A 15,510-nucleotide genomic window follows, 5' to 3' on the forward strand; every position below is an offset into this window, starting at 1 on the left:
CACAGATGTCAGCCCCTCCTACACAGGTGTCAGCCCCTCCCCACACAGGTGTCAGTCCCTCCCACACAGATGTCAGCCCCTCTGACACAGATGTCACTGCACTCATGTGCCAGCCAACAGGTTATTTCAGGCAAGAAGATGAGAAGAAAACACTGGCAAAATGGAAAAATACTCTTGGCATAATAGCAGAAATATAACATTCTGTTACATATTTGTAATTGCAAATATGTAAATTTGTAAAGATCAACTAGGTCTAGGGAAGAGAAGTAGGTGCCACAGCAAATAGAAATGTGATTTGCAGAGATGGGGAGATTGTGGACAGTTTTGTCTTTGATTTTGTGGGTATCTTTAATGTTGTTTTTGCAGTCAATTTTAGACAATAGAAAGGCAGTCAGAGCCATGACGTGGCAGGCTGTGGATCTCCTCCTCCTCATGAGCCCGTTCTTGGGGAGCCCTGCGTATCCCTGAAGTTGCTTTTGGGGTGTGGATACCTGGCTGTGGCCGCATGGGGATGGGGAACAGGTTTCTGTATAACTTAGTATGTCCAATTTGAGACTGTTGTGGTCATCAGCACCTACCAAAGTGAAATGTTCTGAAATTAGTTTTGACTTTGAAATGAGGTATCCAACAGATAAGACTTTATTTTTTTTATTTTTTTATTTTTTTGGTTTATGCAACTTTATTGAAGAAAAATAAATCAATTACTAGCAGAGCTATTAGTTGATCACTCATCCATTGACAACTTGCATCATTTATTCAGTGCTATATTAAACAGTGTATTGGAAGATAGATTAACTAATAGCTCCAAGCCTCCTAACAATTTAAATGAAAATTACAAAATGTTTGAGACCCTATTTTGGAATACAAAGGGTGTTTGACTTCCAATTTCCATTCTCTGTAGAACAAGAACAGGTCATTCCTTTATTGACATGCATAAAATACATCACATTTTCTGTTCTGCTGATGCTATAAATTCAATACCAATTCTCCAGCCACACCAGTTATGAGCATAAAGTATATCATGTAACCTCAAATCTCTAACAGTGGAAAGCAAACAAGAATGGATGCTGCCTGAATAATGTTGTTTCCTTTGATGTGACAACTGAGCCTCCGTCTCCCTCCCCCTCAGGTGATTTCTTAAGCATGTTAGAGCAGTGAGGAATGGTTTTAGTCTCATAACCAAATTAGAGTTAGACATTGGCCACATAATACACATGCTCCATTTTTTAAAATATTGAGTCTTAGGCAACTGTTCTCTTGTAACTACTTTACAGTTTCTAAAAGCACTTATTGTCCAAAGCTGGAAGAACTTAAGTCTTCTCTGATGAGCATGTGAATGAATGGAGGGAGGTAAACAAAAAATAAAATTAAAAAAGATGAGGTCTGATAGGGGAGCAGCCAGATAAGAAAATCAAAAAAGGAACAGTAATTTGAAGTTTATTCCAGCTATAATGCAGGTTATTCTGACTTTAAGGTAGCATCACATGGCATACTTCTGAGTCCATTCCCGAGATATTCTGTTGTACTTATCTCTGTCTTATAGATCTGTGCAATCTCTGGCACTAGGGGGTCATCTGGGTTTGGATCACATAACAGTGAACAAATGGATAAAAGAACTTTAGAAGTAGTTAAAGCAGGAGACCACTGTGATCTTAGAATATCGAGACAAATGCTGCCATTACTGTTAATATTTGGACGATAAATTCTTGTTGTAAATGCAACCTTAAGTGGTTTGAAGGGGTAGTCTGTAGGAAAATGAATTGTCAAAAAGAGTACACCACCTTGATATGGGCTGTCATTAGGTCCCATAATTGTGGCTTGGCAATGAAACATATTATCCCCAACTGGACCTGCAGAACATTGTGCTGGAGGGTCACAGGCCAAATCACTAAGTTCCTTATTAATCCATTTTAGCGCCATAGTCTGTGCTTTTCGTCTGGCTCCTCACTATCCCGGTGTGTGCTCAAAGGTCAGACCAAAACTCTTGATTATCCGGGTGACGGGGAAGGATTGTCTTGTCTCACACCGGCTCTGCCAGACACAGGAGCAGAGGGGCCAGGGCCTCCCTCAAGCTGCGGCCTCGGCCTCCTCCCTGCACGGCAGCTGGTGCCTCCCTGGCCCTACCAAGACTTTATTTTAAAGATGGGAGGAAATCATTTTTATTGGTGTGTTTATCATGCTGAAATCAAACGGGGCAGCCCCATAGCACAGGGAGTGAGAAGGCTGCAGTTCTGGTGTTCGGATGGACTCAGCGGCCCATCAGGGAAATAATTTATCTATTGTCTCGGCTTTTCTTGGGATTAAGGAGCTATCCTCCTTTCTGCCTGGCTGAGAATTTTGAGTTTAAGCTCTGAAAAGGCAGAGAACGCGGTAGATGATGCCATTTCCTGTTTCACCTTAAGGTGTCAGTGCTGTCTGCAGTCTGATGTTCAAGGACCCTGTAGGGCTTGTCATGAGAAAGTTCCAGTTTTTGTCTCTGTCACTGGTTTCAGTTGTTCTGGAGAACCACGTGGTGACTGATGAGGATGAGCCTGCTCTAAAGCGCCAGCGGCTGGAGATCAACTGCCAGGATCCCTCCATAAAGGTAGGCTTAGCGGTCTCAGGCTGTGTGGGCATCCTCAGTTTCTAGGCTGTTGGGACAAGTCATATGAAGGGGGTGGCTTAAAACAAAAATTTACTCTCTCTTGGTTCTGGAGACCAGAGGTTTGAAATCAAGGTGATGGCAGGGCAGTGCTCCCCGCAAAGGTCCTGGAGGAGGGTCCTTCCTGTCCCTCCAGCCTTTGTGGCTGTGGCGCTCTAGGCCCTGTCTCATTCTCTCTCTTTTTTTCCCTTCCTCTTTCCCTACCCACAGATGGGGTCTGTCTCTGTCAACCAGGCTGGAGTGTAGTGGTGCGCTCACAGCTCAATACAGCCTTGAGCTCCTGAGCTCAGGCAAACTTGCTTTAGCCTCCCAGAGTGGTGGGGCTGCAGGAGTGAGCCCTGGGCCCAGCCTCCCTTCTCTTGTGAGGACTTGCAGTTGGACTCAGGGCCCACCCTCCCTGGGGATGATCCATTGACTTATTTATATCTCCAAACACCCCTTTCCCCAATAAGGCCACATTTATAAGTTCTAGGCTGGGTTAGGATGTGGATACGTCATTTCTGGGAATCACCTGTCCATTTACTATGTAAGAGCATAATCCCTTTGAAGAGAATGAAGAATAAACATGGTTTAGATTGCATTTGCCGCCGACAGTGAGGCCCCTTCTGGTTCCCCCAGAACCTTTGCAGGCCTGTTTGGCACAGCAGGAAAACAAAGTTACTGTGGCTGTTTTCCGCTAGTGACAATTTCCTAGACGGGGTTCTTGGAGAGCACTCAGTCAGTTACTTCTGCACCTTGGCTTTTGCTTGTTTGATTGCAGTGTCTGCAGAGGCGTAGAGCTAAACATTAGCACGTGCAGAAGTCCGTGAGAGTAACACAAATGAAAACCAAAGTCCTTCTCATGTAATGCCTCTGTTTATACAGACTGTCTGCTTAGAAATGTTCGATTCATTTTGTTAACAGAGAGAAGCCATGTGAACATGCATGGGTGACTTGAAACTATTTTCTCACTAAAATTCCTATTTCAGACCAAAGGATAGATGGGCAGTGGTTGCATTAGTTAACAGCGCATTATCATATCTTGAAATGCAGTTATAGTTTTGTCACACAAGATGGGCATTTGTGATAAACAGCACAGAAATGTAGAAAGGGGAAATCGAAGTGGCCTGCCCATCCCCAGCCCACAGTGGGTAGGTTTGGGCTTTGGCCTGAACCCTGGTGTACATGGTTTAAAAAGATTTACTCCTAACTCTCTTCTTCATTATTAATTTCTTTGGTGAGTTGTTTTTTATTAATGTATAGCAGTGATTTTCACCTTCAATAAAGGTGGCCTTATTGGGAAAAGTGTGTTTGGAGATGTAAATAAGTCAGTGGGTCGTCCCGAATGAGGGCAGGCCCTGAGTCCAACGGCAAGTTGAACTCAGGCAGGATTATTTCTGATTCAGAATTAAAATAATATTGCTTATGGCATTTAAAGAATTCAAGAGCCAAATGAAATGATGTTTTCAAGTTATAAAAAAAATTCAGGCTTCTACAGGTGAGCATGTCTGGCTGCAGCGTGGCCCTTGACTTTCTGCAGACCAGCTGAGGGTGTGAGTCCACTGACCACGGGGCATGTGCCTTCTGATGGAGAGTAGTTAGCCCCCCCTTTGTGTGTTCCTCTCCCAGGAAAGGCCTGGCCAGGAGGAAGGGTTGCCTGCGGCCAGCATGGGGTGTTGGCAGAGTGTGGGTTTCCTTTGCCACCGTGCAGCCCCTCTGCTCTGTTCACCAGGAAGGCAGGCAGACACGTATAAGCCCCTCTCGAGGCCAGCTCAGCCTGCTGAGTGCGCCAGAAGAGCATTTCCTTTGACACCGAGGTTGTGATGCCGACTCTGTGGCAGGGTGCCTGGCATTGCCACAGTCCGGGTGTTCTGTGCCTCCCTAACCATCAGGAGGGCCAGCTCATGGTGGCTCCTGTGGGCCACATTCGATTTCCTGGGCCTGCCTACTTCCTTCTGATGTGTCCATCTTGGGCATTGTACTCTTAGGTCAAGGGCCAAGAAGGAGACACATATCCATGCTGTCTTCAGATACTGACCCTAGAGTCAGGCTGGGCTTCCCTACTGCCTAGCAGGGCAGGAGGTGCCTCCCTGAGAGGGTGCCTCTGTCTGCTGGTGGGACCCACAACACTGATCCCTGCATGTGGCAGGAAGCAGGGAGGGGAGCAGAGCCCTGGCCTGCAAGCTTATGGCTCAGCCTGCTCCTGGGGCCTGTGCTGAGCCCTGCGCACCACTCTCCACTGTCTGGTTACTGGGGTCAGGACCTCGGACCCACTCAGCGAGTCACCAGATGTGACGCCGCTCACCGCTAGGTGGCGGACTTGCTTTTTAGGAGCTCTGGGGACCCGGTGGTGGAGGCTGGGAACACTTGCGGGTGGTCTGTGATGAGAGCTGTGTGGCTGGTGCGGGATTCAGGCTTTTTTGCTGTTGAGTGTGATCTGTTTTCATTGTTAGAAGGATTTGACCAGTTCTTTGTGTAAATTTACTGATTAATATGCTATCACATGGAAGATGATGTAAGTTATTTATTCCATGGACTTAACTAAAAATCACACCTGCATACAGGTAAAACCTCGATTAAGGACTAGTCTCACTCTCAGTACAAAATGTGACTTGTATTTAAACTGTGAACTTGTTTATTCAGATGTTTCTGGCTTATAACTAAAGAGCTAGTCACATGTAAATGTTGTTCTGTTGGAGTAAATACAACTAAATTAGGCAGTAGCTGGAGCTCCAGACATCCCTCCTAAAGTGCTCCTTGTTTTCACTTCCAGTCATTCCTATATTCCATCAACCAGACGATCTGCTTGCGGCTGGATAGCATTGAGGCCAAGCTACAGGCTCTGGAAGCTACTTGTAAATCATTAGAAGAGAAGCTGGATCTGGTCACAAATAAGCAGCACAGCCCCATCCAGGTCCCCATGGTGGCAGGCTCCCCTCTCGGCGCAACCCAGACGTGCAACAAAGTGCGATGGTAAGGACAGAGCGGGCAGTGGTGCTGTCCCTGCATCCGCCCGCCGGCCCCCCAGTCCCTCAGCCCGCTGTGACACCAGGGCCTTGGCTCGGCTGTCTCAGGGTGCTGGCTTTACTGAGACCGGAACTGAACATGTGACGTGCTGCCAGCACAACGTGGAGTCGTTCTCACGTTTTCCTTGATGTGAACCAGACCCAGGCATCTTTTCTTTGGAACTAACCACCAGATCTGTGAAGATGCCCTTCTGCTGCTTTTCTCTCTCCTACTCTCTGTCTAGCCCTTAGGTATATATTTTCTGCATATGTGGTGTTTATGAATTGCACTTGAGTGTATCAAACTTTCCATTCAAGTCTGCAGTTTTTATTGTGCTCATTTTTTTAGCATCCAGGCTTAGGTGTGCAGCAGTCTCTGTGTGGTTTGAGTGGGAACTTGACCAGCTCACGCGTTGCTTATCTGAGGCACCGTGTTGGCTCCTCTAGCCCCTGGGTCAGCTGAAGCACAGGCCGGCCGCAGTCACCTTCGGTCCTCCTGGCCTTCTTGCCTTCCCCACAACCGGCCCTGGAGAAGCCCTGCTTGTGGCAGTGGACGTGCGGGCCTTTGTGTTTGCTGAGAATCTGGAGCCTTTTCACTGAGGCTCTCGGCTGACTGCTGCCTCCTGCCCTGCGTGTCTGTGGGAGTGAGGGTGGTGGGCAGCAGGAGACAGGGAGTGGGAGCCACAGCATGCCTGGAGGGGCCGCTGTGGCCTGGCCACCGCCATCTGAGGAAGCTGCTGGGTGCTACCTGCCTGTTGTGCTGGTGGCTGGGGGCTTTGTGGACTTTACAGGAGAATACGGAAGGGGGAGGAGGGTTCCTTTGCTGGTTGGTGTGGGAATGTTCACCAGCATGACCCAATATTGTGGTGACCACTTGTCCTAGTTTGTCTGGGACAGCCAGGTAATGCCTGCTGTGCTGATGTGATCACAGGCGCTTTCTTTAACTCTCCGAAGTTCCCAGGCCCCTCCTGAGGCTCAACCTGGCAGTGTTGAAATCCGGCAGGGCACTTGGTTCCCAGCAGGGAGGTGGGCTGTTCATGGTGCTTCCCGGGACAGCCTTGTGCTGTGTTCATATGGTCAGCAGTACATCCCCCTCAGCAAGCATGTGGGGTCCTGTCTGTGTGTGTTCACGTGGTCGGCAGTGGCCTTCCATAGGCGTGTGGGGTCCTGTCTGTGTGTGTTCACGTGGTTGGCAGTGGCCTTCCATAGGCGTGTGGGGTCCTGTCTGTGTGTGTTCATGTGGTCAGCAAGGCCTTCCATAGGCGTGTGGGGTCCTGTCTGTGTGTGTTCACGTGGTCAGCAGTGGCCTTCCATAGGCGTGTGGGCATCCTGCTCTCTGTGCAGGAGCCCGTTAGGCTCTCAGCAGTGTGCGCAAACCTGTCAGACCCATTGCCTTTTTATTTATTTATTTATTTTAGGTAGTTTTGTTTTTTGGCAGTGCCCCTTTAAAATTAACTAATAATAACTTAAAATTATTAATAGACTGCCCCACTGCCTTGTAGTAGAGAAGTCTGTAGTGAGGTCATGGGACGCAAACCCATGATATGTAGGAGGTTGCCAGGGATGAGCCAGGTGCCCCTGGTGCCCAGGAGGGCATCACACTGGGGATCCAGATGCCAGCTGGTGACGGGCTATTACACAGAGGTGCATGATTCCTAAGGAGGTTTCAAATAAAGTCCTGCCCCTGCCCCCAGCTCTGCATGCCTGACCCTTCCTGCCCCTCCCACCCTCCCCAGCTCTGTAGCCTGAGGATGGCTGCCTGTCATTTGTCACTTCTGCACTTGTTCTAGACAGGCCACCTCTGTGAGGTAGGGAAAGTGTTGACAAAATCTGTTTGATGGTTTGTGACAGTTTCATTGCCAGAGAAAGAATTCACTGTGGGTAAGGGGGACTCCAGAGTTCTAAGAGGGGGCTTCAGTGTGGTTTGGGCCTAGAGAATAGCCTGCTGGGAATTCCCCCTGCGCGGGGAGGTTCTCAGGCTGTGGGGTGTCTCAGTTCCCCTGGCTGGCTGTGTTGGCAACTTGGAGGGGCCTGCATTGTTTCAGCCTGGGTGTCAACTTCCTCTTCTTTAAAGAGAAGGTGGCTAGAGGAGGACATGGTCTGCGCTGGGGCTGCCTTTGTGCCATGTTCCTGCCTCTGATCATCATAGAAGCTGGCAGGTGGGCTGGGGACAGAGTGTGGCAGCGTTTAGGGTGAGTGTGTTGTAGTAACATGTTCCTTTGGTTTTTGAACTGTCTGACAATGACAGAGCCACTCATTTGGATGTCACATCTGTCACATCTGCAGGCTGTGGGGGGCCACCACCATTCACTGTCTGTGGGATTGCAGGGCTGCATGGCCCTGTCATGAGAACTCCTGTGGTCAGAAGGCCCCTCAGACTTCCTCCACTGGGCAGAGGTCTTAGCACCTAGACACCTGCCTTCATTTTCTCTGTGTTAACAAATGGTTAAATAAATGTAAAGTTTTTTAATACTGATCCAGATATCTAATCTTGTTAACCCAAATTAGTTTTTATGGTTTTGGAGAATCATATTGACGAAGTAAAAAATCAACCTATTATAGATTATGTTTGTTGTGTATCAGATGGAATTTATTACTATTACTAATAAAACTTTGCTTATAAAAATTAAGGTAAGATTAATGGAAGAAAAGTTCCCCCATTTTCTCATAGTTTTAAATATATATTCTTATAACAAGGTTTTAAATGTATTTGAATGACTCAAGAATGGTGCAAATCTGTCATTTCTTTCTATGTAAATTCTGAAAATGAGAAATAAAAATTGGCAACAGTTGAAAGCTGTTATAAGAAATTGTAGTGAGAAATGGTGACTAAGTACTTAATCCCAGAATATGAAGGAAAAGTATGTTTAAATTAGAAAGTTGCTGATTTGTAAACACATGTGAGTGGTGAGTGCCTAAAATGTGAGCAGGGGACACAGAAAAGAGAAAGTCTCCCCATAGAGGCTCAGACAGGTCGGCGTTCTGAGTGGGGAGTCAGTGCTTCTGTGAGTTATTTATTTTCCATCTCAGATGTTGAAAATGAAGTTTAGAAGTAGGTTACAGATTGTCTTCTATCCAAATCATATGCTCTTAAAAGACCCCCAGCTTCCTCTTCCCTGGCTGTGAATCGTTTGCTAGGATCTGCGTGTGGTCGGTCTCACAGGACAGAGCAGGCTCCGCAGAGACCAGCCCCTGACCTCCACGGCCTTCCTGCAGACAGGCTGCACCTGTTCCCAAGGACACACGGCTCTTCCTAGTTAAATCCATCTAGTCCAGTGGTTCTCCATCTTTGTGTTGCGAAAAGGGCCGTGGCATTAGGAAGGTTGAGAACCACTGTGTCGGTGCCGAGACTGGCTTCTTCATTCTGCACTCCCTGGGTCATAGAAGGCCGTGGACGACTGCCAGCCGCACTCGGTATTTTGTCTTTAGATTTTCAGATTCTACACCTTAATGAGATTCTTTAAATAAATTCAAGAGAAAAGAAAAGAAAAAAATAAATCCCTTTTTCTTTGAAGCTGAAGTTAAATCATTGTGATAAAATGTTGGTGAGAGTCTGTGGGTGGGTTCCTCCCGTGGCGTCTGCTTGGGGACTGGAGAAGTGGGCTTTAGTTCTTTTAGGTTGGTGCTTTTCTCCTTCCTACAGGAGGGCCGTACGTTTGGGTTTTGCTTGATTGTAATTTTAGGTATAGTGTCTTGAGGGTTTCACTTTAAAGATGTCAGGAGGAGACCCTGGGTGTGGTGGATGCTGAGGCCCCCGTGTTGAGCTATGAGATCGTTTCTGAATGCTGGGCTGTGGGGACTGCAGAGAGGGCAGGCCTCTGAGGGTCGAGGTGTGAACAGGTGCATGTGTGCAGGCAACACAGACATAGACACGGAGACGGCAGCCTAAGTAGGATGTAGCAGAGAGTGCTGGCCGGCGTGGCTGTGCACCAGGTGCCGGAGGCTGGCAGGAGGCTTCTGCCTGTCCAGCTGACTACCCGATAGACAGAGAGCACCTCTAGACCCAGGTGTTTCCACTTAGTTTTCATTAACTGAGCATATCGACTAACAAGGAAAATGCTGGTGTTTCTTATTTTTAAAAACGACAGATTTCTATTTTAAAAGCTTAAAAATGTTTAAAATAAAAGCTTTAGAATGTTTCTACAATTTTATAGCAATTGTAAGAAATCAGAGGCTTCTTTATAATACTAATTCTCAAAATGAAAAACAAAAAGCGGGCCTATAGCACAGTGGTTATGGTGCCAGCCACATACACTGAGACTGGCGGTTTGGACCTGGCCCAGCTAAACAACGATGACAACTGCAACAAAACATAGCCAGGCGTTGTGGCAGGCACCTGTAGTCCCAGCTACTTGGGGAAAAAAAAAATAGGAAAAGTGATGTCTTATCAAGTTCCTCTTTCAGAGAGATGAGTCACAGATGATTTATGGTCTTTACCTCAAAACTGTTAACCCACAGAGAATTGAAATGTTTGATCAAGAAATGGCTTAGTTTCCTTCTATTTTATTTCCTAGAGGGTCTTTTCTTTTAAATGTTGATGGATGTTTGTGGAGAGGCTATTCTGATTTTTCGTAGCCCCTAGAGCTCCTTGGCAGGCCTCATCTAAGCCTTTCCACCTAGTATGTGGCCACGAGGCGTCGTGACCCGGAGGACCCAGTGTTCAGGGTGCTTCTGGTTTGGGGTCGCTGATGTTCATAGGCTTTAAAATGTGATAAATTCAAGACAGGAATATTTGAATCGTGAAGAAATGCTTCCGTCTCAGCCAAGATGGGTTCGTTTAACTTTCTCATCTCATGTTGAACGTTGGTAGCTTTCATTTAACTTTGTATACATGTGATTTTGCTGCCCCATCTCGCCCAGCTGTGCACCGCTTGTGACCTAATTGTGATCCACCGTGCATGTCAGGGTGGGGCACTAACTGGAGAGCCTTTACACATAGTGCAGGGAGTCACTGACATCATCTGATGATTCAGAGATGCAATCTGAGAGCCAAAGCTGATAGGAAACACGTTTCAATGTCTAATAGATCACACACATCCTGATAATTTGGAATAATTCTCTAGTTTCAGGATTACTTAACAGCTCACTGATGGGTTTGTGCTGAACTGCTGTCTCCACAGTGCAGAATGCTCTGATCTGGGAGCCGGGAGGCTGTCTGTGCAGGACGGTCCTCTCCCCTGGCAGTGTGTTGAGGTGTGCAGTCTTCAGGGGGCAGCCCCGTGTACACTCGGTTAGCTGTGCAGGACGGTCCTCTCCCCTGGCAGTGTGTTGAGGTGTGCAGTCTTCAGGGGGCAGCCCCATGTACAGTACACTCGGTTAGCTGGTCTGCTAGTGCTTCACACTCACAGAGGCAAACTCACGGCAGCACACAGCAGTGTTGGGCCTGAGCATCAGTCCCCGCTGTGAGTTACCTCCTGTGGGAGGGCGGTGGACTTTTCTGTGCTGACCTTTATTCTGCATCATTTCTGAATTCACTTGTTTTAGTAGCTTTTCTGCAGAATTTTAGAAAATGTGCATAGCTATGCTGTCTTTAAGGCGAGCCTGACTTCCTACCAGGTTTTACCCGTCCTCTCACTGCCCTGTGCTGGCTGTGACCCATTCCAGTTCCTTCTCTTTTGTATTGTTGCCGTATTCCTGGCCTCTCACCATTGCGTATGATGTGAGCTGTGAATTTTTCAGCAATGCTTTTTATTAGGTTGAAGAAGTTCCCTTTTATTCCTTATTTCCTGAGCCTTTTCTCATGAATTTCACATGCATTTCATGCATCTGCTTGGGGAGATTGTGTGGCTTCCTTCTTGATTCTGTTGTTGTAGTTATTTATGCTGACTTTGAATGCTCAACCAACCTTGCGTTTCTGTTATAATTAAACCTGAACTGATCATAGTGTATTGCCCTTTTTATATGCTATTGGGTTGATTTGCTAGTATTTAGTTGTGAGTTTCTGCATCTGTGTTCATGGCACAGATTACTCTGGAATTTTCCTCTTAGGCGTGTCCTTATCTGTTATCAGGGTGATGCTGACCTCAAAAAATGAGCTGGAAAGTTGCCTTTTATTGTCTAAGTATTTCTGTAGCATTAGTTTTATTTCTTCCTTAAATATTTGATAGAATTTGCCAGTGAAGCCATTTGGGCTTGGGTTTTTATCATGAGTTCGATTACTCTAGAACATTAGTGAATGTAGAACTTCTTGAGTTGGTGTTGTTCAATTTGTGTCTCTCAAGGGATTTCCTTTCCTTGGAAGCCTGGGACTCCTCAGAATGATATTCTTGGTGGTATTTCTGTGGGGTCTGATTTTAAGTGTGTGGGTCCACGGGGCATGTCTCTGTAGGCTCCTCAGAGCTGTGACACTTTCTCAACCCCCCTTGCATTTGGTGACTCTGAGGATGCTGGGTCGGATCCCTTGTAGGATCTGTTGGGATTTGTCCCTTGCTTTCCTCCTGATTGGCCTGGGTGAGGGTTTTGGGGAGGACCCCAGGGGCGAAGCAGCCCTCTCCTCAATATGGTTTCGAGCTGGGTGACGGTGCATCATCTTTTCCATAGGGAAGGGAGCTCTTGCCTCGTCCTGAGGGTGGTCCTGGTAGGTGGGCAGCTGGGGACCTACCGAGGGGGTGGCCCTCTCCCTTGTCACGAGTGTGGGGGTCCTATGTGTACTTTACGCTTTGGCTGTCCTGAGGGTGCTCCTGGGTAGGTGGGCAGCTGGGAACCTGCAGAGGGGGTGGCCCTCTCCCTTGTCACGAGTGTGGGGGTCCTGTGTGTGCTTTATGCTTTGCTGAGAGTCCCACACTGCTTTGTTTTGTTATTCAAATCATTCCGGCTTTGACCTCCAGCCAACGTCCGCCCTGAGCCTGGCAACGCCTTAAACCTGAAACAATATGTGTTGCGGCTGCCCTGCCTGTGAGCTGGAGACGCTCAGATGTCGACCTCTCTGCAGCCATGGTTCTCGGGGTCCTCGGTGGGTGTCAGGCCCCAGCAGGAGGCAGGGCCCGTGCACAGGCGTGCTCAGTGTGCAGTGAGGGGCCCCGTCATCCTCACAGGCTTTTGTCAAGCAGGTTCTGCACTGGAGCCTCTGGTGTGTGCATCTGTGCAGACCCACTGGGCGCAGCCCTGCCCTGCAGCAGGCTGAGGTCCTGGGACCCTCTGAGTGTGTTTTGGTGGGTCCTGTTCTCTCTTGCTCCACGGTCTGTATGTATTACTTGCTGGAGCCAGCCAGATGTGCGGCCCTTCCAGTGCTGCCGGCTGGACCTCGTGCTGGGGGCTGCCCTCCCTCCTCTACCTCGCCCTGTGTCCTTGTCTGCAGTTGACCATGGTGTGGTTTTCTAAGTTCTCTGGCACTATGCAACTTATTTTTAGTTTTCCTTTTGTAATTAAAACATGGCAAACCCAATGTTGCCAAAGTAGTTTAAACCGACGTTTTCCACAATGTTTTACGTCTCATTTTGGTGGCTCTCTTTGCATGTGCTCTTTGCATTTCACTTGTGGGGGCCACAGGCAGGACCAGCAGAGCGGGAGTCCAGGGTGCAGCTGTGGCTACACCAGGGCTAGCCCAGAGCTGGAGGACAGGTGGAAGGACGCATTATTGGGGAGACATGTGCCACGACTGTCCTGAACCTGAGGATACTTTGCTGAAGATCCATCAGGAAAGCAAGTGAGGCTCTAGGACCCCGAGCGGGCAAGGCTGCCAGTAGTAAACAGGAGGTGACGGGGCATGGGGTGCTTGGAGTTGGACACGGGTACCACACTGCGATGGTGGACTGAGGGCAGGCAGGGCCTTTATCACTGAAATGGGGGTGAGGGTAGGTGAGGATGGTGGTGACCGAGGCCATGTGTGTGAGGTGCACAAGGATCCTGAGCCTCAGAGTCCCTGTGAGGTTTTGAAAATTAGTGACACTGATTCCTGTCGTTCACTGTTGCCTGGTGCTCACAGTAGCAGCCCCCGGGTTAAGCCCTCCTTGGTGTAGTGTCTACACTCTCTGTCTGGTGGGAGGGAGCCTTTGAGGCTGCATCTGGGCACTGTGTTCTTAGAGCCCAGCCCTGTGTGTCCCTCAGACTTTGGAAGCAACATGGGAGCAGTGGTGGGAGGGCACCCTCTGCGCGGTGATGCCACAGCACCTAGATGTCCCCAGGAAGACCGGGGTTACCAGCCTGGCCTGAGCCTCACATCCCATACAGGATCTAATTTATCAGGGGTCAAGATTTAAGTGTAAAGTATAAGACTGTGAAACTTTAACATAAAAACACGGGAGAAGCTTTTGGGGACTTCGGTTTAGGCAAAGAATCTTAGATTTGACCCTGCAAGGATAATCGGGGCCACGAGCCCGTCGCACTTGATGGTAGTTCCCAGCTTCTGCTTTGGGAGAGCCCTGTGAAGACGATGAAGTACAGACTGGGGGACAGTGTTTGCTCAGCACACGTCCAACAAGGATGACCATCCAGAATAACGAAAACTCTACAGCAAAGTATGAGTGGTCCAGCTAGAGAGTGGGCAAAGCACAGGAGAGCAGTCTCACCATGGGTGTGTGATGGGAGATGCAGGAGGGAGGTGGCTGCGTGTCCTCAGCCGGCAGGGCACCAGTTAAAGCCACACTGAGATTGGGCTGCAGTCTGGTGGGATGGCCAGAGTAGACAACGGCGCTCGTGCTGGCAAGGTGTGGGAAGCTGGACACTGCATCTGTTTGGATGGGACGGAAAGTAGCACACCTGTCTCGGACAGTGGTGGAGGGTGTCTTACCAAGCCAAGTGGCCCGGTGGTTGTCTTGGGCATTAGTCTCAGAGAATTGAAAATCTACGTTGTCCTGAGGCCTGCACACTAATGTTAATGGCAGCTCTGTCTGCAGCAGCCGGGACTGTGACTGCCTGTTACAGACAAGTGGTAAATGAGCCAGCACTCCTGCCACAGAGCCTGCTCAGTGGCAGGCAGGAGCGAGCTGTGAGGGGCCACCTCTTGGGTGGATCTCAGGGGCTCTGCTGAGTGCAAAGCTCAAGTGCTGTGACTGCACAGGTGGGATGTCTGGGGATGTTGCAGCCAGGGAGGGTGGGTAGGTGGCTAAGAGGGCAGGTCCAGGGCTTCTGGGGGCAGACCAGGTCTGTATTCAGGGCAGTGGGTTCAGGGAGCCTTGTGCCCACACACATGCCTGCCGGTACAGACATACGCACTGATGCTGGTGAGCTCTGCCAGGCCGTGTCCACGGTCTTGCACGTGCTGTGCCCACAGGCTCCGAGGGATGTCACCGTGGGGGGAGTGTGGTGATTCGTTCCTGGGACTTTGTGCACTAGTTTTATAAGTTCCTGTGAATCGATGATTATTTTAAAACATAGGCATCAGAGTTCAACCAGAGAAGCAGAGCCAGTTGGAGGGCCTGTGTGTGTGAGAGAGAGAGAGAGAGCACCTGCAGGGGTGTCCCAGGGGACTGGCTCCCATGCTCGTAGGGCCACTGAGCACAAGCGAAGTGTGTGAGGCAATGGTTGGGAAGGGGGGTGGCAGCAGACAGGCTGGGCCCTGGCCAGCAGGCACTGTGTGGAGGCCCCCAGGCTGTGGAGAGCAGGGGCCTTATAAAGGGCTTGCTGAGAAGGCCAGATCACTGAGGGCACCTCCCTTTTGATGAATGTAAAGTGGATTATTAGGATCACCCGGCTGAGTGATCTGGTGTCTGAGGTAACTCAGTCCAGGCCATGCACACCTCATGACACCATCCCACAGAGCGGGATGAGTGGCCGGGAATGGCACACTCGTGACACAGACAGAAAGTGCCAGCATGTTCAGAAAGTTCAAATAATGTGGGGAAGGGAAAGCTGCTCCGTGACTTCCCATCCCCGTCTCTTGGAAACCTTTCCAGACGCGCTCCCATGCACCTGCACCTGTCTGCGTTGGTCTGTCCCGCGCCACAT

The 15,510-nt window shown here is 49.0% G+C and overlaps 1 protein-coding gene and 1 pseudogene across 9 annotated transcripts in view; one reads left to right on the forward strand and one right to left on the reverse strand.

The window, feature by feature from the left end:
- Nucleotides 1-15,510, forward strand: part of BANP (BTG3 associated nuclear protein) — a 95,403-nt gene that overhangs the window by 30,739 nt on the left and 49,154 nt on the right. For all 8 annotated transcript variants that reach the window (XM_023507510.1, XM_023507509.1, XM_012812035.2 and 5 more), the window contains 2 exons: nt 2,493-2,584; nt 5,394-5,593. In XM_023507510.1, the coding sequence (XP_023363278.1) occupies nt 2,493-2,584; nt 5,394-5,593 (292 nt within the window). The remainder of the gene's footprint in view (nt 1-2,492; nt 2,585-5,393; nt 5,594-15,510) is intronic.
- On the reverse strand, nt 660-2,118 carry LOC100957580 (annotated as a pseudogene). Its single transcript, XR_154703.3, has one exon. The product of XR_154703.3 is annotated as a ubiquitin-conjugating enzyme E2 D3 pseudogene (transcript).

The sequence above is a fragment of the Otolemur garnettii genome, unplaced genomic scaffold (genome assembly GCF_000181295.1).
Source record: "Otolemur garnettii isolate 467f Iridium unplaced genomic scaffold, OtoGar3 scaffold00185, whole genome shotgun sequence".
Taxonomy (NCBI): domain Eukaryota; kingdom Metazoa; phylum Chordata; class Mammalia; order Primates; family Galagidae; genus Otolemur; species Otolemur garnettii.